General features: G+C 46.5%; 1 protein-coding gene across 1 annotated transcript in view; it reads left to right on the top strand.

Annotated features, from left to right (window-relative positions):
* The first annotated feature begins 227 nt into the window (after window positions 1-227).
* Window positions 228-19,677, top strand: part of FANCI (FA complementation group I) — a 24,114-nt gene continuing 4,664 nt past the window's right edge. The window contains exons 1-30 of the mRNA XM_075431572.1: window positions 228-346; window positions 481-553; window positions 1,145-1,275; window positions 1,664-1,820; window positions 1,893-1,950; window positions 2,410-2,451; window positions 2,942-3,065; window positions 3,985-4,070; window positions 4,231-4,363; window positions 4,632-4,724; window positions 5,217-5,353; window positions 6,168-6,348; window positions 6,951-7,038; window positions 7,599-7,729; window positions 8,357-8,427; window positions 9,353-9,467; window positions 9,856-9,978; window positions 11,081-11,149; window positions 12,382-12,483; window positions 13,298-13,480; window positions 13,575-13,696; window positions 14,101-14,265; window positions 14,812-14,991; window positions 16,321-16,484; window positions 16,901-16,977; window positions 17,436-17,552; window positions 18,286-18,337; window positions 18,932-19,059; window positions 19,187-19,255; window positions 19,384-19,471. Coding sequence (XP_075287687.1) covers window positions 263-346; window positions 481-553; window positions 1,145-1,275; window positions 1,664-1,820; window positions 1,893-1,950; window positions 2,410-2,451; window positions 2,942-3,065; window positions 3,985-4,070; window positions 4,231-4,363; window positions 4,632-4,724; window positions 5,217-5,353; window positions 6,168-6,348; window positions 6,951-7,038; window positions 7,599-7,729; window positions 8,357-8,427; window positions 9,353-9,467; window positions 9,856-9,978; window positions 11,081-11,149; window positions 12,382-12,483; window positions 13,298-13,480; window positions 13,575-13,696; window positions 14,101-14,265; window positions 14,812-14,991; window positions 16,321-16,484; window positions 16,901-16,977; window positions 17,436-17,552; window positions 18,286-18,337; window positions 18,932-19,059; window positions 19,187-19,255; window positions 19,384-19,471 — 3,343 coding nt within the window. The 5' untranslated portion in view covers window positions 228-262. The remainder of the gene's footprint in view (window positions 347-480; window positions 554-1,144; window positions 1,276-1,663; window positions 1,821-1,892; window positions 1,951-2,409; window positions 2,452-2,941; window positions 3,066-3,984; window positions 4,071-4,230; window positions 4,364-4,631; window positions 4,725-5,216; window positions 5,354-6,167; window positions 6,349-6,950; window positions 7,039-7,598; window positions 7,730-8,356; window positions 8,428-9,352; window positions 9,468-9,855; window positions 9,979-11,080; window positions 11,150-12,381; window positions 12,484-13,297; window positions 13,481-13,574; window positions 13,697-14,100; window positions 14,266-14,811; window positions 14,992-16,320; window positions 16,485-16,900; window positions 16,978-17,435; window positions 17,553-18,285; window positions 18,338-18,931; window positions 19,060-19,186; window positions 19,256-19,383; window positions 19,472-19,677) is intronic.

Here is a 19,677-nt window from a genome sequence, read left to right as displayed (position 1 = left end):
GTAGCACAATATGTGCACTCGACACGAGTCATCTTCTAGTCTATTACAACCCAACGCTGCCCGCACCCCGCGGGACTCGAACCCGCGGTCACCCGGGGGAGGCGGGAGCGGCCGGTGGCGCGGAGCGGAAGCGAGGCCCGGGGGCGGGAGCTGTTGCCCGGGTGACGGGCGGGCGCTTCCGGGCGGGAATTTCGGGGTGCGGGAGCTGAGGCGCGGGGGGGGGCAGCGCGTCCCGGGTCGGACCGGGCGTCTCGGCGGCTCCATGGCCCAGCGCATCCTGGCGCTGGCGGCCGAGGAGGCCCCCGAGCCGCTCCAGGAAGCCCTGCAGAGCCTGGGGGAGAGCGAGGTGCGGGTGTGCCCCGCAGGCTGGGCCCTGCGTGCGGGGCAGGGGAGGCCGCGCCGGCGGGCCCTGTCAGGGCTTAGCGGAGGTGGCTTCTCCTCGGGTGGGGCCCAGGCCGCAGCGTCCCCTTCTCTTGGCAGCTGGGCGAGATGGTGACGAGGCAGGCGCTGAAGGGGAGGGAGACGGCAGCGTTGCTGAGAGGGATCTTCAAAGGTGGGTGGGCTCGGAGCTGGGCCTCGGGTGGGGAGGGGGCCTGTGCCCCTGAGCCGGCGGGACGCGGCCTGGCTGCGGGAGGGCGAAGGACGCGTCGCTGCCGGGAAGAACCAGCCCGTCAGGGCCGTCACAGGGAAACGGGACATCGAAAATGGGCACGGGAGATAGGAAACCGGACTGGTGTCTTTGTAGTGAACCTGTTGTAAGCGGGCTTTACTTCTGGGAGCACTTGGGTACCTCGGAGCAGAACGAGCTGGCCAGCTGAAGGCCAATTGCCAAGCTGAAGGCCAATTGCCAAGCCGAAGGCTAATTGCCAAGCCGATTCTTCCCAGCGTTTTGGCACTTCCTGAGGTCGGGCAGCAGGTTGAGTGAACCGCAGGGTGTGATGGCAGGGCTGAGCGCTCCAGTGGTTTTATCCAAGAGATTCTCATTTCCCGTGCTCTGTTTTTTATCCATTTTGTCAGACAGATAAAACGGAGAGTTGCAGTCAGGTGACTGTTTAGTCCTGCTTATTTCCTGTTGTTTAGCAACACGTCGTCACTCGCATAAATTTTTTCCCATTTTTTGTTTTCTTTATTTTCTTGTTATAAGGCTCCCCTTGTTCCCAGCGAAGCGGTGTTCTCAGGAGGCTTCAGGTTTACAAGCACTGCGTCCCGCTGGTGGAGTCAGGGGACCTGCATTTGGGCAAGGTGTCCGAAATCATAGGACTGCTGATGCTGGAGGTAGAAGTTACTTTGGGCTGGCTTTCCTGGGCTCTGCTGGGTATCGTTTCATATGTAGATCGAGATACTTCACTAGGCCACTGAGGAAAATGGGTTGTGTCCTTTCCATGGATCTGCCTTGGACTAAGTTAGCTGGTGCTGGAATTTGCTCTGTGTGTGATTATCTTTGGATATTTAGGCTTAGACTCGAAACTCCAAACCTATAGTTACATCAGCTTGATTTACTGCTCTGTTCTGTAAAGGACTGTATGAAAAAGAGGTCTTGGGGCTGAATTCCCTCTTGAGGGGAACATTTCACCGTAAGAAATCTTGTCCTTTGCTTGGAGGTACAGGTGGAATTCTCCTGTGCATGCCTGAGGCTCTTTCGTGGTGTTGTGTCTTCTCCCAGGCTCGCCAGCTGCCAGGCCATGCGTTGGCTGAGCTTGCCACCCTGTTTGTTGATGTTATTAAAGGCGGCAGCCTGTCTAACGGGAAGTCCTTGGAGTTGTTTTCCACTGTTCTCACTGTATTGGCTGGTTTGAAGGAGAGCCTGGCTTATGGGAAAGGTAACCCCTCTCAGTTCCTTTTCCCCAGCCTGTCCTCTGGAACTGACTCATAAAAGACTTTTGCTTTTTCAGGTGAACTAAATGGAGAAGAGTTTAAGAAACAGCTGATAAATACCCTCTGCTCCAGCAAGTATGTAGATATCTGCCAGATCTTAGTTACATGGCAAAACAGCATGCTTCATGTTGTGCTTTGAAAAAGACATCATGATGAGCTGGATGTCACTGTCTGTGTCCTGATCTGTCATCTCTGAATCTGTGCCCTCCGTGACAGAGTCTCCTCTGGCTGGGAAGGCAAGGGAACATCCTGTTCCCAGATCTTGTGATAGTATGGCATGAGCTGGTCTCGGGAAGTGCTTGTTTTTACTCCTTTCTTGGTACTTGTTGTTGTGGGGGCTGGGGCAGTTCAGAACCATTACAAGTCTGGGTGATTAGGGTGGCAGTGGCAATTTCTGGTGGAAATGTGGCTGCTAATTGTAATGTCAGAACGTAACAGGGAAATGGTGACACTGAATATTTGTGTATGAGAAGGGAGGGGATAAGCAATAGTTCTGCTTGTGCTCAATGTTCTGACGTATTTTTGTTTTACCAGGTGGGATCCTCGAAGCGTAATACATCTTGCCAACATGTTCAGGTATTTCTTTTTCTCTTCAACATCAACACTTCCTTGTGCTGCGGTCATGTCCTTGTCCTATTTCACACATAGTTAGGGACAAATACATGTAGGAGGTCTGACCGTACCGGGCACAGCCCCACAGATGGTTGAGTTGATGAACATCCACATCGTATCCGTGTGGGTACAAAACACAGCTGGGCAGGCATGCCCCAAAGACTGGGCATGGCATCATGGTTTTTATTCCATGTGTGAGAGAGCCTTGGCAAATTAACGATACCTTAATGAACAAGCGTAATGTGGAGGAGATCTAAGCACCAAAGGTTGAAGAGTATCCTGGGACAGCGAAAGGGTAATGAGGGATCTGTGGCAACTGTTTCTGGTGAGGACTTTGGGAGCACTCGCGGCCTGTCTGTACATTAGGATCCTTTGTCTAGTTATGGGTTGAATGTGCTGTGGGATTCTGAAGGAAATTAGTGATAATTGTTAGGCTGCATCTTTGATTCAACAGGGATATTCCACTATCAGGAGAGGAGCTGCAGTTTGTGGTGGAAAAGGTCCTTAGGATGTTCTCCAAATTAGACCTGCAGGAAATTCCCCCTCTGGTCTATCAGCTGCTGCTGCTTTCTGCAAAGGTAAAAGCTCACGGGAGCTGGCCTCCCCCTAAGGATATACCATGAGAAAAAAAATATGTACAGACTGAGCTATAGGCTGGATTTTGGCAGGGATTCCCATTGTTCCCAAACTGTGCTGTGGGGAGCAGGACACAACAGAACATCAGTAGGGTTTTTTTTTCCTCTAACTCCCTCTAGCCTGAAGAAGCTGAATGCTCAGAGGAAGATACAGTCTTGATCTTCCTTGTGGGGAAAGAAGGAAACCTTTGGAAAATCAGGAGTGAGCACAGACCTAGCAGACAGCAGAGAAGATTGATTTTTCCAGTGTTCTTAAGTGTGGTTTTACTCACTCTGTGGTCTGCACACTATAATAATAGCTCGTGCAGCATGAATGTCTTCTGGGCTGTAGTCTGACTTGTATTGGAAATGTCTCATCTCTTGTGCTCTTCCTGCAAGCAGAGGCTGCCAGTCACATCTCTGCCCTTCGACAGGCTGATCTGGCTCTTTTTCTTGCTTCATTTGTGATCAAGCCAGTGCCAAAATGATCCAGTCAAAGACAAATTACCTGTGTGTTACAGGAGGTCGTCTGAGTCCACTGGCCAGTGATGACAGATTTAAAGTTAGGAGTTTGAAAGCCTCTCTAATTGTTTATGACATACAGGGTCCTTTCTATTTAATAATAACTTAAAAAAAACCCAGAACAACAGCTGAGAGCTTCAGCTTCTTCCAACTCTTTGATAAGTGCAGTCAAAAGAAATACGCAGACGAAACCAGAGTTGCATCACCTGGAAATGAGCTGCACAGGAGCCCTCCCCCACCTCAGTGTTTTATGAAGGGAAAGGAGGGATACCATGACACTTGTAATCGGTGTGGGAGTAGAGTGTAGTTCCCAGGGTATTGGAGACCCTGCGGTGGCTTAATGTAATGTCCTGCCTTGCAGGGCAGCAGGAAGACTGTTTTAGAAGGAATCATCAGTTTTTTCAACCAGTTGGATAAGAGACAAAAGGAAGAACAGAGGGTTCCACAGTGAGTTCATTGTCATTCCCTTTCTTTACTACCTGGGTATTTGTAGTCACACTGGTCCTGCCCAGGGCTCCTTCAATTTGAACTCCAAACCTTGTGTTTAATATATAAGAAATTATTTATGGTGTCGGGTGGCTTGGGTTTTTTCTGGTTAATCTTACAGATCAGTGGACCTTGAGGTAGCCACAATGCCCCTAGACCAGCTCCGTCATGTGGAAGGCACCGTTATTCTCCATATTGTTTCTGTTATCAACCTGGATCAGGACCTAGGCGAGGAACTAATCAGACATCTGAAGGTATGACAAAGATGGGACAGGCACTGTTCTCAGTGGTGTTGAAGCAGGGTTTTTAAAATCAACTTAACTGGTTATCTTTAGAAGGGATTTCATCATTTTTGTGATCGCAGTCGTGTTCACTTTAGTAAGTGCTGTGATATGTTTGAAGAGACACGTCCCTTTCTACGCCACAACAGCAGTGAGATATGGGCCTGGTAGCTCCCCTGAACTGGTGAGATGCTGCAGTTGAAGATAACAAGCTTTCTGACTGGTCCTTGCTATTTTCTAGACTGAGCAACAGAAGGACCCTGGTAAAGCCCTGTGTCCCTTCAGCGTGGCTCTTTTGTTATCAGTTGCAGTAAAACACAGACTGCAAGAGCAGGTATGTGGGTGATAAGGTTGTAGAGAACCTCTGTGGGGATGTATGCTGCACTCCTTGGAAAGGAAAGGAAGCATGATGAAGTCACAGTCCCACCAGAATTAGGCTTAAAATGGTTTCAGGATGCTTGTGGGGAAGGAGTTAGATCATTGGTATGCTGTTGTTTACTGAACACTATAAAACAACAATATCAGAATTTTCCAGAGTTTTTGTTCCTGTGGGCTGGTGTTGTACGGTGAGAAGAAAAGCAGTGTCTTCTTTGTTTCATGTTTTGGCTTTGTGATGGCCATCTGAAGTGCATCTGGCAGCAAGTTACTCTTCTTGAGGCACTTAATGAGGTTGGTGTATTTGTCCTGAGAAAGAAGTGAGCTGAGATTTTTGGCAGGCTGTACTGGAACTTGTGCTCTGGCTGGTGCTTTGACTGGAACGTACCCAAGACCATACAGGTCCCATTTCAAAGATCATTTCCTCACACTGAATGATTTTATGTTCCAGATATTTGATTTCTTGAAAACATCAATCACAAGAAGCTGCAAGGACCTGCAGTTCCTTCAGGCCTCCAAGTTTCTGCAAGATTTGTTTCCTCAACAGTATGATATAACTGCTGTAATTCTGGAAGTGGTAAAAAATAGGTGAGATGTTGCCACATGCTGCAGAACGCTCAACGGGCTTTGGGACAGGGAGAGTTTCAGCCTCGCTAGAATACTCTAGGGTGCTAAGTACTGCTGACTAGGTACCAGCAGGGAACAGTGTCAAAATCCAAAGGTTTTATCATGGTTTTATATCGATGAATTAAAAACCAAAGTGCAGCTGTATATATCTGCCCCCTTCACCCCAAATCTCAGCGTCTGGTGGTACAGAGGACTAAATTGATCAGGACCCTCTGTTTCTTCCTGGTAAAGCAGCTGATGCTGTGAGTCGTGCTGCCAGCTGTAGTTTGTGTTCTGATCAAGGGACGAGTGATAGGTTCACTGTTTTCTTCCCCCACATGGTTAGTCCTTTCATCATCCTGTGGAACAGGTCTGTGATCTGTCACCAATTGTCCTGTAGTTTGATTTGGGGCGTTCCTATTCTGTCTTCCTCTCTGACTTGAAGATCTGGGGCTCAGTAGGACATTTGTGCATCCCGACTGTAGCCTACTGTCACATGCAGATCAGACCTGAGTGCACATCGTTCCCCACAATGAGGAAACCTTTGGACTGGAAAGGAAGTCTGATGGTTAGAGAACCAGGACTGCGAGGCCTGTTGTGCTGAGCACCTGTCCCTCAGCCTAAGGATGGTCATAGGGCTGTGAGGGATGTCATCTTCCCTGGTGTGATCAGGCATCTCTCACTGCTGCATTGGACCCTGGAATGATTGCAGAAGATTTTAGTTTAGACTGCACTAATCTAAACCTTTTCTGTGACTGAGTTGTTTCTTGCTTGGTCTGTTTAATATTTTCCTCAGTGCGTTTGGCTGGGACCACGTTACTCAAGGCCTGGTGGATCTTGGCTTCAGCCTAATGGAATCGTATGAACCAAAAAAGCCCTTTGGAGGAAAAGCTGCTGATACCAGTTACAGCCTTTCAAAAATGCCAGCCCAGCAGGCTTGCAGACTGGGAGCGAGTATCCTGCTGGAAACGTTTAAGGTAGTGTATGTTTTGGAGAGGTCGGTTTTGTGGGGTTTTTTTTGCAGGGGAGGGAACTCTGTTCTTATTCTTTCATGTTGAATGGTGTCAAAACCTTGCCTGCTGTATCCATCACGAGTGTTTTACAAACAATACTAGATTTAGTCTCCTATTTGCCCCTGTCCAGCTGGAAGAGGCCATCCTCATAAAGACCTAATCCTAATCTGTTTCAGCTACCATGATACTTGTGTAATCCCTGTTACAGTTTCCAAGAAACTGCAGAGAAGGTAGAGAAATGCAGAGGTACAAAGAAAATCTGTCAGAGGTGGGATTAAAACCAGCATCTTCACTGAAGTGGTAAATTTGCATCCCACAGGTGATTTGACCCATTATGTTCCGAGTGTACTGTGTGCGTCCCTGATGTGCTGGTTCTGACTGGACTGGGATGAAAGCTGAATTGGTCTGTGTGAATTTAGCTGAAAGGAGACTTCTGGCAACCAGTCCCAGCTTACCTGTCAGATCTGGATTTGCTTTGTGCTGCATTATGCCTGTGCTCTGAGGTACAGGAATATCTTAGATTTATGTAGGGTTTGATTTTTGTTTATTGTTCTTTCTCATTTCAGGTTCATGAGCCCATCAGAAGTGATATTCTTGAGCAAGTCCTGAACAGAGTCCTCACAAAAGCAGCCTCTCCTGTCAGCCACTTCATAGGTAACAGGAAAAAGAAAGGAACGTGTCCTGCTCTGTGGACACTCAGAACGTAGCTTCCCAGAACAAGGTCCTGTTGAATTGACCTGAAGCCAAGAAAATCAGTTGTTCCTTCCCCTCTTACTGAGGTGTCAGCTGCGTCACATTACCTTGTATTAATCCCAGGTGAAAATGTGTTTGCAGGCAGTTGCCATGGAACAACTGACGCACAGCAAGTTGGTATCCATCAGTCAGTACCTTGTTACACGGTCCTAGCCCTGCCTTCCTCCTTGTCCCTGGGCAGGTGTTTGGAGTCACTGGGGCTGCCGAGGTGCCTGTGCTGCAGCCTCTTCTCCTACACCTCAGTGCCCTCTGCTGGGGTGAGGCCCTGCAGCCGGGTCCTGAGTGTTTTACACTTCGTGCCTGCAGCAGAGCTCAGATTTTCTGTGCTCCTCCTGTCACAGCCTCGCCGTGTAATGGAAGGGCTTTGATTATTCTGTAATTGTTAGCTCTGTAGACATCTTTTGCTCAGACTTTTCTGGCCCCTTGGCGGCAGCTGCTCGTTTTGTCATTTTATTTTTCAGATTTGCTGTCCAATATCGTTGTGTCTGCTCCTCTTGTGCTTCAGACTTCATCTTCCAAAGTCACAGAAACCTTTGACAATTTGTCCTTTCTGCCCATCGACACAGTGCAAGGGCTCCTCCGGGCAGTACAGGTAAAGCTTTGCATTTCTCCATGAATATCCTTGCTAGTTTAGTTCCACTGACAGCTCTAGGCCACAATTATATGCATGATCTAATAACCCTCCTCATAAAATAAGCACTCATACTCTGCTGTAAGTTGCTCGCTGTAGCATGGAACTGTTCTTCAAGCATGGATTTGCCTGTGCTCTCTAGCAAAAAGCATATGGTGCGGTCTGGTGTGATACCGAAACTGCTCTGTGCTGACTTTTCATCTGGAAGATGCCCAGGTGCTGCTCAGTGTAGAAAACTAAGTATACAGTGTTTAACTGAACAGCTGTAGCTGCCACGTTGATTTTTCTCCTTCCAAGCTCCATGTCAGTATTTCTCTTTGCTGGGCCCTGGTGTTAAACTTTTACCTGCTTCATCCATTCTGGGGATACCAGCTCTTTTCCCAAACCCTTGCACTGTGTCCTCACTAACCTGCTAAGAGGTCTCTGGGTTTAATTTTATGTTGTTTTTAAATGTTTTGGTGCTCCTGCTGTACTGATGACAGTATTGGAAATACAGGGCCAGATGGGCCTGAGGAAGATGAGCTCATGTGCCCCAAGGGCTTGGCATGCCTTAGTGCTTTTCTCTCCAAAGTGTATCTTCCTTTCCAGCCCCTGCTCAAAGTCAGCATGTCAGTGAGGGACTCCCTGATACTTGTTCTCCAAAAAGCTATCTTTTCCAGGTAAGCTGGGAAGGGGATTCTTTGAAAACACTTCTACAACTCATTTATGTTTTTGGAGCAGAATTGTTTTTGTTTTGGCCAAGTGTCTCATTACTATGTTCTTCCCATAACTAGATGGTGATGTCTCCAACCCTTTAGCCTAGGACTATAATGCAATCACAGCTCTGCTGAACTGAGACACAAATCCCAACCCCCAGCTGAATGGGCTTTGGAAATTCAGAAAGCTATTGGGAACTCCAAATAAGTAGGCAAAATTAAAACCAATTCCAGCACGTGTCTACATGGCTAAGTACATCCAGATGTAGGGAGAGTCTGGAAGGAACCACTGATCAGAATGCTGAGCTGCCACCTTCCCTCTGATCGATCCCTTACAAGGTGGTAGAGAAGTGGGCTTGTTGTCTTGGTAATGCTTTGAACAAACCATCCTGCAACCTTCATAACACTGTGATTGTAGACTGGATTTTGTTGGGCAGTTGCTGCCTGGTTATGAATACAGATTTCATAATTAGGATTATTGTTCCAGGCAAGGGACTCGATCTTGGGAAAGACCCGTGGTTTCGGTGAGCAAAGCAAAACACCAGCTTTTTTCCAGCTCTGAGAAGAGCTCTCTGAGACTCTCCCATTCCAGTTTTCAGGGGACATTTACTGTTTGGGTCTTGGCTTGGGGCTTTCTCTCAGCATGAGCATTGCAAGGACAGAAAGGAAATTGAATGTTGTGAGAGTGCAGAGCAAAGGAGTTCCCAGCAAACTGCCAGGCTCTTCACTACTTGGGACTGTGCTGCCCTCTTGGGGAATACAGTCCCACTGGGCCCAGTCGTTCTGTATTTGTGGGCCCTTTTTCATTGCTGAGTTGATCTTGTGTTTACTTCTGAGCTTCTTGCTTCCATTTTTCCTTATGCTTCTCTTTTCTCCCCCTGATTCACAGGCAGCTCGATGCTCGTAAAGCTGCGGTTGCTGGCTTTTTGCTTCTGTTAAGAAATTTTAAGGTTCTGGGCAGCTTGTCCTCTTCCCAGTGCAGCCAGGCCATTGGTGCCACTCAGGTAAGTGCTGTTCTGCAGTCCCTGGTGTGGACACATGAGACAGTCTTGTGTCTAATATGCACTGTTTGAAACAACTCAAGAGTGGAGTGTTTCCCCAAAATGGAAATATAATTTCAGGAAGGATTAGTCCTGGAAGGAAAGCTTTGGGAAATGCAATGTGCAAAGAGAAGCTGGCCTAGGGACATTGCTTCTCAGAGTCATTCTCTTTTACAGCACCAGTATTCTGGGGAGCATTCACACTGCTCCATGATGATGATAAAGAGGCTGGCAGCACACTACGGACTGTTTCAGTGATTGTTAAGGGGCCAGGCCCCTTATCACCTTGCTTCTGTGTTGTGATAAATTTGAGAGTTGTAACCAGCATAACGTGACTAATATTCCCTCTCAGGTCCAGGCAGATGTTCATGCCTGCTATAATTCTGCAGCTAATGAGGCCTTCTGCCTTGAAATCCTGGGCAGCCTGAGGCGATGTTTGAGCCAGCAAGCGGATGTTCGACTCATGTTATATGAGGTAAACACGGTTTCTTCAATCTTCTTTTAAACAGCCACTAGCTATTCTGTAGTCTGGTTCTGCTGTAGCCCCAGGTAAATAATGATCACGTTATTGTAGAAAACAACCTGTCATCTCAGTTATGTTCTTCATGGGACGCATGTACCAAGGACTATTTTTTTCTTTTTTTCAATCTTTCTGCTTCTTTTTATTTTGGACCATTAGAAGCCCAAAGACATACTGATGTATCTTCCTCATATCATGCATTGCTTAAGAGCAAAAATGCCTCAGTGTCTCTCTCCGTGCGATGTGGCCTAAGAAATGGGAAGCATGTTTGATGCCCAATGAGGAGGAGTGTTATAACAGGCATTGGACAGAAGCAGAGTTGCTGGGAGTTAATGATGGGCTCCAGAGAAAACCCTGACTGGAGATTATGGGGAAACTTCCTTAGAGACTGCATCGGGGTCTGTCTTTTCTCCTCTTCCTTTTGCAAGTTTCTAGAAAGGCTTGTCTGTCCTTTAGATTTCCTGTGACAAATGGCCTAATATTAAGAGCCATTTTTGGGGTGTGTATCTTAGGTACCGCCTTGAGGAATAAAAACCTGTTCAGGTCAGAGAGATTTTGTTTCCTTCTTGACTTGGTTAGACTGACCTTTGGTGAGCTGCAAGTTTCGGGTGTGTTCGTCACTGTTGCTATAAGACTTGTGCTTGCTTTATCAATCCACTGGGTTTTCTCAGTCTCTAGGATTTTTTGCCATTTTTCCTGCCATTTCCCCACTGGCTTGTTTTGCCTTTGAAGCAGGATTTCACAGTTTGAAGTTGGATCTAGTGCTAGTGTTAAATAGCAGTGAAAGTCACTCTGGGCTTGATGCCACCGCTGCTAGGGAGATACAGGTTGTGAGAGGGCCCCTGTGAGGAAACTCATACTCTTTTCTGATTCATACCTTCTTTCTGTGGTGCCTTTGCTTTGCCAGGTATGGGATTTTACACTGAGGACTTTGTTACTTCCTCATGGTTCCTTGCTGTGCCAAAGAGTCATTGCTGTCTTATGAGGCCCAGTTCTTACACATATGGTTCACTTTCTTTGTCGTGGAAGCCAACTTGTCCTTCCTTCCTGTCTTCAGGGTTTTTATGATGTCCTTCGGAGGAACTCCCAGCTGGCCAGCTCTGTAATGGAAACGCTCTTGTCCCAGGTAAAGTACTGCTCTGTGGCATGGCTGCAGAGACTCTGAGAATTCTGCACTGCAACCAGTATAGCAAGCAATTCCGGTTAAATATTGGGAAAATAGTTCTCCCTTACACTGGAAACATTTAAGTGCTGCCACACTTCTCTAAGGAGGTGTTCAAATCCCTGCTATATTGAGAGAGCAGGCTAGGTAAACGTCTGGAGGCTTGTTCATATCCTGTCACGGGGTGGGAGGGAAAGGATCTCTTGGAGCTCTTTCCAATCCTTCAGTTCCAAGATGCTGTGAGAAGTGTGATGCCCAGAGAAGTGCTTTGTGTGCTCCCTGTTCCTCAGCAGTGCACAGCAGTTACCCTCCCATGCTTCCCCAAGGATGTGTGCTGACACAGTAATTGTTATTGCTGTCCTCCCATCGGGAGAATGCCCAAGTCCATGTAGGATCTGGGAGGATTAACTCATCCCCCAACAGTGTTGCTCGTGGCAACAAGACAATCGCATTTCCTCAATCCATTGGACAGGCTGTGCTTTCTTTGAAACAAGTAATTTTCTTCCCTTTAATCATCTGTAGAGTTCGTGCTGACTAATTCCAGCTTTCCCATGACAGCATAGGGTCTGAGAAGGGAACATGAACAGAGCCAAGGCAGCTTTTGGAAACAAAGCAGAGGGCGCTTAATGTGAACTTGGTCTAAATGTATAAAATTTTATAACTTTACCTGTTTGGTTCTGATCCTCTATCAACACTGAGATCATATCTCCTTCCATTGGTGTGCCAGACGGCCAGGAATTGGTGCAAGCATGGTCTCTTATGGACTTGTTTTAGTGCCAAGTGTAGCCTCCGTAGCTGTCTGCACCCTTAGGCCAGGAAGCTGAATGCCGTGACAGGGCCAAGCATTCAGTACGGGTGACAGGTGACAGGAACAGTTACTTCTGCAGTGGACAGCACTGCAGATGAACTGCAAGTGATGTTGCGTGTTGAGGCAACACAGCAGCAAGTGGTTAGATAAACTTGTTCTACGGCAGTGATGTGTCCTGGCTGAGAGGTACATGAGCAACTCAAGAGGGGATTTTAATTGCTAATGGAGCAGATGACGTGGCTCAGGTACATGCACAGTCCCATTATCATAATGCCAGTTTTCGCTCTGTAGAATGGAGTACAAAGATTATCGTATTCTGTATTGAGACAACCTAAGAGGCTCAGTTACCAAGTAACTGGTTATTTTTATTTCTTGTTTTCTGTGACAGATAAAGCAATATTACTTGCCCCAGCCAGACCTCCTGCCTCCACTGAAACTTGAAGGATGTATTATGGCTCAAGGAGATCAAATCTTTCTGCAGGAACCACTGGTAAGAGCTATACTGGTTGGCCACACCTGCAGGCTCATCTGTTCCGTAGCATTGTGCTGCTACGTGAGCTGAATACCTTGTGTTTCTTCAGCCTCTTCTAGCCTGGAGCAATTCTTTTAATGACAATAGAGCTGGGCATCTCACCCCTGCCTCAGGCTATCTATCAGAGCTCTGTTAGCAAAGTGGTTTGGGGAACCTGTGTGAAAAATGCTCTAGGAACAGTGTAGTTCTGTTATCTTCTGTTGAGCTCACTCTGGGTTTTTTTTTCCTTCTTCAACTTAATTCTGCATAACATTGTCGTGCAGCGTGTGTAGCAGGGGGAGGAATGTGCCCTTTGATTTTTCTCCTTTGATATTGTTGGAGATGAGACCTCAACTATTCACTGGATTTCTGAGGGAACAAATTCAAATTAATCACCCTGTTTTCCCCCAAGGAAGCTTCCATGCTGTGCTGCAGTAGCACACCCAGGAAGGGAGCAGGCACTTGAGCTGGAGTGAGAGCTGTTTTGGAAGTTCCCTTCCCATCTCCTTCAGCAGTTGAGGTGGCTGGGTTGAGGGAGCAGTGGGAGTTATGTCTTTACATCCCCTGTAGGCAATCTCACGCAGACAATGTTGTCTGAAGCTAGAACTGGGTAGCTGTGTGTAGGATTACAGATCACCTCATTCCAGGAATGAGGAATATTCCCGAGACTCACGTGAATATCTGAAGGCAGCTGTGGCTCTCTGCATCCAACTGTAATAGTCTGGCCTGTGTCCACTTTGCCAGTGACCTCCACCTAGAAGGCTGACTGTGACTGTGTGGCTGCTTCCTTCAGGCCCATCTGCTCTGCTGTATCCAGCACTGTCTTGCCTGGTATAAGAGCACTGTGCATCTATGCCAAGGAGCTGAAGATGACGACGAGGAGGAGGAGGATGTGGGATTTCAACAAAACTTTGAAGAGATGCTAGAATCTGTCACACGACGAATGATCAAGAGCGAGTTGGAAGACTTTGAACTGGTAAATCAGATTTTTGGTTTGACTCAGTGGAAGAAGACGCAGAGTTCTTGACAGGTTTTGAAAAGATTTTTCACTTGTTTCCTTTACCTCTCAGGATAAGTCGGCAGATTTCTCTCCGTCTTCTGGTGTTGGTGTAAAGAATAACATCTATGCCATCCAGGTGATGGGAATTTGTGAGGTCCTGATTGAGTACAATTTCAACACAGGGAATTTCAGGTAAAACATCAAATCTTACTCCAGCACTAGCTGTGCTATACTATGCCTAGCTCTTCAGAGTACAGGACACAGACTCATTGCCAGCACAAGGTAATAGTGCCAACCCAGAACCGGAATGACGTTTTCTGAGTGTGAGTGCCTTGTGGCACAGACATTCACAGAACCTTGGGGAGTGTCTTCCTTTTGAATGTCATGTGCTGTGGGAGATGGGATGTGACATTTTGTAGAAGAGCGGGTCAAGGAGGAATGGATGACGTATACGCTGTTAGGGAGGCGGGGAGGTGTCATATGTCATGGTTTTGTCATTTAGAAAGTGTCATTGTGTAATTTGGCAACTGAAGCTTCAAATGGGAAACTATACGACTGGATATTCTCCATTAGTGCTTTCTACTACTTTACTGCAGTAAGAACAAGTTTGAGGATGTCCTAGGCTTGTTTACATGTTACAACAAACTCTCTGAAATCCTGAAAGAGAAAGCTGGAAAGAACAAATTTGCCTTGGGCAACAAAACTGCACGAAGCTTCCTGTCCATGGGTTTTGTTTCTACTCTGCTCACAGCTCTGTTCAGGTGAGAAGCCGTCACATCTGGAGTAGCTTTAAGGCCTATTCACAAGGTGCTTTTGTGGTGTCTGCATGCTGGCTGTCTTGTGCACTGCATACACAGTACAGGCATTTTCATTGCTGTACAAAGCATGCGTGGTAACAGCACTTGTCTAGAGAGCATCATAGTCCAGGCAGGAACCATAGCTATGCAACTCCTGGCATTGACAAGCCAGCTTTTCTGGACCTTGTTTATGACTTGTAAGACCTCGGAGAGTCTATGCTTTCCCAGTGCTGGGCCATTCCCCAGACCACAAACTCCAATGTTTGAGCTCCAGTCCTCTGTGGAACAGAGCCAGGCCTCAATTCAAATCATGTCTGCTAGTGTATTTGGAGAGGCTGGTGGAACTCTGTCCACCACATGTTCACTACAAGCTACCAAAACAAAGGGTCTTTCCCATCCTGAATTCAGCCAGTGATTTGTAAATGCATATTTAGATTTTGAATCTCATAGGCCATCCCCGTGCTTTTTCAGTGCATCCTCAATTCTCTGACAGTGCTTTTGATTCTTCAGGGACAATGCCCAAAGCCACGAGGAGAGCCTAGCAGTTCTGCGCTCCAGCACAGAGTTCCTACGCTATGCTGTCAGTGTAGCTCTGCAGAAGGTGCAGCAGCTGGAGGAGACAGGACAAACTGATGGGCCAGATGGGCAAAATCCTGAAAAGATGTTTCAGAACCTGTGCAAAATCACACGGTGAGTCACTGGAACACGTGAAGGCATCAGCCCTAAAAAGCATCAATGCTTTTGGGGGATTTTTGATTCTCAGGTAGGTTTTTGAAAGAAGAACGCAGCCCATAACTGTTTCAAACAGCTATTATTACTGAGTTGGGATCATTGCCTTTCTTTGCTCCCGAGAAATGAAGAGGAGGCACTACAGTTTCTGTGCCAGAGTGAGTGATACAGCTCTAATAACGGAACTTGGCCTGGAAGAACCAAATGCCATCAAACTCATTTTCAGCCTCTTTGTGACTTTTGGCTCATCACTTACTGTCACAGAGGAGGTAGGATGGTTACAGACTGCATACTTGAGGCCCCTGGGATGCAATGAACTTAAAATTCACTTCTAGCTACGATATAAAGTAGATGTAAGAGGGACCCAAGCTTTAAAAAACATTTGTTTGGGAGTTTTGCAAGACGCTTGAAGACATTCATGCACCTAATCCTTTGGAAACCCAAGAATGTCAAGCATCTAAATGTCTTTTGGGATCTAGGTCATATCTGCATGGGGTCTTTTCAGATCCCAGTCAGCAGAGAGCACAAAATGCAAATTACCCCTGCCATGAATAATGCCCGTTTTGTGTCTCGCCCCAAATAATAGAGGCTATTTTTGTTGCAGTCATTAGGACTACGTGTGAGCTACATGTTTTGCGTGATTGGACATTGAAATAGAATAAGATCATCTGTGCAGGCGACAGAACTAATGAGAAGAAAGGAGAGGAAACAAAAAAGGGAAGAAGTGAGTTTAGGGGAGCAGGAAAAAGATGTTTGCCTACAAATAGAAAAGTCTCCTTTGGGCCAAACAATTTTGCTTTCTTCAAAGCTTTTCACTTTGCTTTGCCTGCCTTTACCTTTCTGATTTTACTTATATAGAGCCCTATAGAGATATCTGACATTTCACAGATTCAAACTGCCAAGAGACAAGCTCTTTCTGTCACTGACAGATTTGACACACAGTGGTCAATGTTTGGGTAGTCTGAAACAGAAGAAAAGCCAGGTGGAAGAAAGAAGCGTGTAAAGATGGACTTGAAATGTGACTGGAAGGTCCCTTGGCATCTGGAAAGAATTAAATTATTTAGCTGTGCAGGAAGAATGCAGTAGCTGTTTTGCTGATATTGAAACAAAATCTTCTTAAAAATGGATCTCTTCTCCCTCCACTTTTCTATTGGAAAAAGACCTTCCAATTTAGTTATATTAAATATATGATCCTAAGAGTAGAATGTGTGCTCTGCTCTGTTCTAGTTCTTGCACTGTGCAGCCAGCTTTACTGGAACGTGTGATGTTAACTTGTCTCCCATCTCCTAGGGTTCTGCTGTGGAGGTACACTTCAATTCCCACTGTTGTTGAAGAGTCAGGGAAGAAGAAGGGAAAAAGCATTTCACTTCTGTGCTTGGAAGGTTTGCTGCGGATCTTCAACACGGTGCAGCAGCTGTACGCTGCCAGGATACCCCAGTTTCTACAAGCCCTGGGTAGGCACATGGTACAATTCTGCTCTGATTTCCAGAGCCATGTATGGGCAGTTAGGGACCCAGTGCCCTTTATCCATAAGTAGAGAGAGGGGTCTGGTCCTTGTCTCTCAGTAACAAGTTGGGCTTAGGAGCATTGATTTTCATGCCAGAGGTAAGTTCCAGAGAGATCTTTACCTGCTTTTGTAGAGCGCTCAGTCTGACAGCAGATGATCTGCTGGAGGGGATCAGGTTGGGATCCGATACAGCATTTGTCTATTTGAAGTTTGCCTTTAACACATTTTTGTGCTCACCACGGTTTTACAGTCTGTGTTCCTCCTCTAGCTGTGAGCAGTTGCAGTCTTTCCCACTTTTGGAAATAAATCCGGTATTCTGCTCTTGGCATTTAGCTTTTTTCTACACCTCTCTGTCTCTGCCAGATATTACTGATGGTGACGCAGAAGAAACGGATATTAATGTCACGGAGAAAGCTGCCTTCCAGATCCGACAGTTTCAGGTAAGTACCACTGTGTGCTGCAAGTGTTCCAAAGCACGGGTAATTCTGGCAGAAAACGCTGCTAGCTCTCTGTTACTTGACCACAGGATTGAGTATGTGATAGCCACTGGGAACACTGATTCACTGGCAGTTCAGAAAACTTTCTGATCCCTAAGGAAATCTTCTCCAAGGCGCTGTGCAGAGCTGGACTGAAGTGCACGTGTATTTACAGAGCTATAAGGTCCTTCAGTGCAGCATAAACTTAGACCTGAGTATCGGAAAAGTCATGCTGAATCATATGTGGGCCTGTGTGTAAGCACTCATAACAAAAACCAGCACTCGCTCTTTAGAAGAGTCTCTTCCAATGTTCTTCATCATTCTCCTTGTCGCTGACTCCTTTATCTGCTGCAGCTTCTGGTTATTTGCTTCTTAAAATGGCACTGCAACAAGCATGCACACTTTTTCCTTCCCATCATCAGAGGTCCCTGGTGAACCAGTTCAGCAGTGCTGAAGATGACTTCAACTCCAAGGAAACGCAGTCACTTATCACAGTTCTCTCCACGTTGTCCAAACTCCTGGATCCAGCCTCTCAGCAGGTACTTCACAACCTTCATGGGGCAGCAGGGATGTGTGTAGTAGCCATAGGTGTAGGAAGATTATCAGACTGGGCTGACACCTGAGAGTGCTCTGCCTTCTCCTGCAGACCAGACCATGTCAAGGTGACAGTTTTGTTACGTTATCAAGCACATTCCTGTCAAACACCTTCAAGGACAGTTAAGAACAAGTTATCTTCCCACCCCACTTCTGCATGTTCTGATCCTGCCTTTGGGCACCTGGAGTCTGAATGACTTGTTCGCCTGAGCAGGGACTCCTAACAAAGCCTGGATGTGGTATGGCTTCCATTCGGGAATAGAGCCAAAAAAGGCCAGCAGACTTGCGACTGGTCCAAACTGGCCAAGTGCCTAATTCCTTCCGTGCAAGGAGACATTTTCTAAAGTGGACTAGAGGTGTCCCATTTTCATAAGCTAGGGACTGCACTCAAAGTGTGCCAGAAGTCTGAAGTCATCATTTACCTTAAATAAAATGGGGCTGTTACTCTGTCCAAGGGAATATATAGCCATGCCCCTGTCCTGGATCTCAGCTTTTCACTTTTTAGTAGGTGAAGTGTCCCTTGTGGAACTTCACAGAGCATGGCTGGGTGCCTTTCTGCCAGAAGGGGACTCTGATAGTCTCCCTTTGCTGTTGTTTTGGTTTTGGGTTTTTTTTATTATTAGTTTTGTACTTTGAATTCTGTTTCAAAGCCATAATATATTTTCTCCCTTTATACAGTTCCTTCAATTCCTGACTTGGACAGTCAAAATTTGCAAAGAAAATGCTCTCGGTAAGGAAGCTTTGGGGAGCATGTTTAGATGTCATGTCAGCTCTAATATTAGACCCTTAGATGCTCTGCTGTTGTCTGTCCTGTTTTTACCTCTTTGTTACAGATACATTCAGGTCCCGTTCTGTGGCAGATTGCTATGACATTGTGGTTATTAGCACAAGTATTACAGAAGAAACTCCATCTCTATAAATATTGTCATTGCTGAAGAAAGAGAAGCCACTTCCTTGACTTATCTCCCTTGTTATTTAGCACACGTGTTGCTCAAATCTGGATTTATATTCTAGAAAGATGTTACTCTTGCCAGAGTTTGTATTGCAGTTCCTCAGTGCTTCGGGTCATCATTTTTCTGAGCTGAGGGCTCCAGGTGCCGTACTTCCCCTTGCAGTGTTATATGTGATGCCCCATGTTGTAAACTGCTTTCGTACTGGCCCTATTTTGATAGGATTTTCACCTACTGCGTATCGTTTCTGGGAATGCAGACTGTTAAACCCATACCGAATCTGAGACTTTCCCTCACTGGATGTCTAATATCCCTAAATAGCTAGGGGAGCTCTGCACCTGGTAATGTGTTGTTTTCTTTTCCCTTTCCCCCAGAGGATATTGCTTGCTGCAAGGGTTTGCTGTCTCTGCTCTTCAGTCTCCATGTTCTGTACAGGAGTCCTGTCAGTCTGCTGCGTGAACTTGCACAAGACATCCATGCTTGCCTGGGAGACATAGATCAGGTATGATGCAGAAGCAGCCTAACTCTTCATCGCTTAGTGCTGTCAGGGCTGAGTTGAGTGCATCTCTGGTGCAAATTATGTGACATCAGTTTTACTCACCAGAACTTGTTTTCTGTCCTCTGACCAGGACATAGAAGTGGAGAGTCGGTGCCATTTCGCCATAGTGAATGCCAAGACTGCAGCCCCGACTGTCTGTGTGAGTTAAAGCCGTGTGTATGGAACAACCTGTAGTGTCCAGGGCTACTCAGCTCCCAGTGGCTTGTAGATTCCTGTTGTGCCATACTCCTCCAAAAGCCTGTTTTGTTATTGGTGTTTCTGTTTTAGCTGCTGGTTCTGGGTCAGGCGGATAAGGTGCTTGAAGAGGTGGATTGGCTTATCAAGAAACTCGCCAGTCTGGGATCAGACACATCAGGTAATAAAAGTGGTCCATTTCTTACTGTTAAATCTTTGTCGAAAACAGATGAAGATACAGAGCAAAAAGACATTTTGAGATTTTGAGGTAGCATCATCTGAGGGCAGGTTAAACTCTCCCTTGAGCTGGTTCCACATGAACAATGTAAGATAGAGAGAGTGTTGTCACAAAATCCCTCCAGTGATTGTTTTCTCTGTGCCACACTG

Source organism: Opisthocomus hoazin, chromosome 10 (genome assembly GCF_030867145.1).
Source record: "Opisthocomus hoazin isolate bOpiHoa1 chromosome 10, bOpiHoa1.hap1, whole genome shotgun sequence".
NCBI lineage: Eukaryota > Metazoa > Chordata > Aves > Opisthocomiformes > Opisthocomidae > Opisthocomus > Opisthocomus hoazin.
Note: the sequence above shows the minus strand (reverse complement) of the source record. Positions and strands in the feature narration are given on the sequence as shown.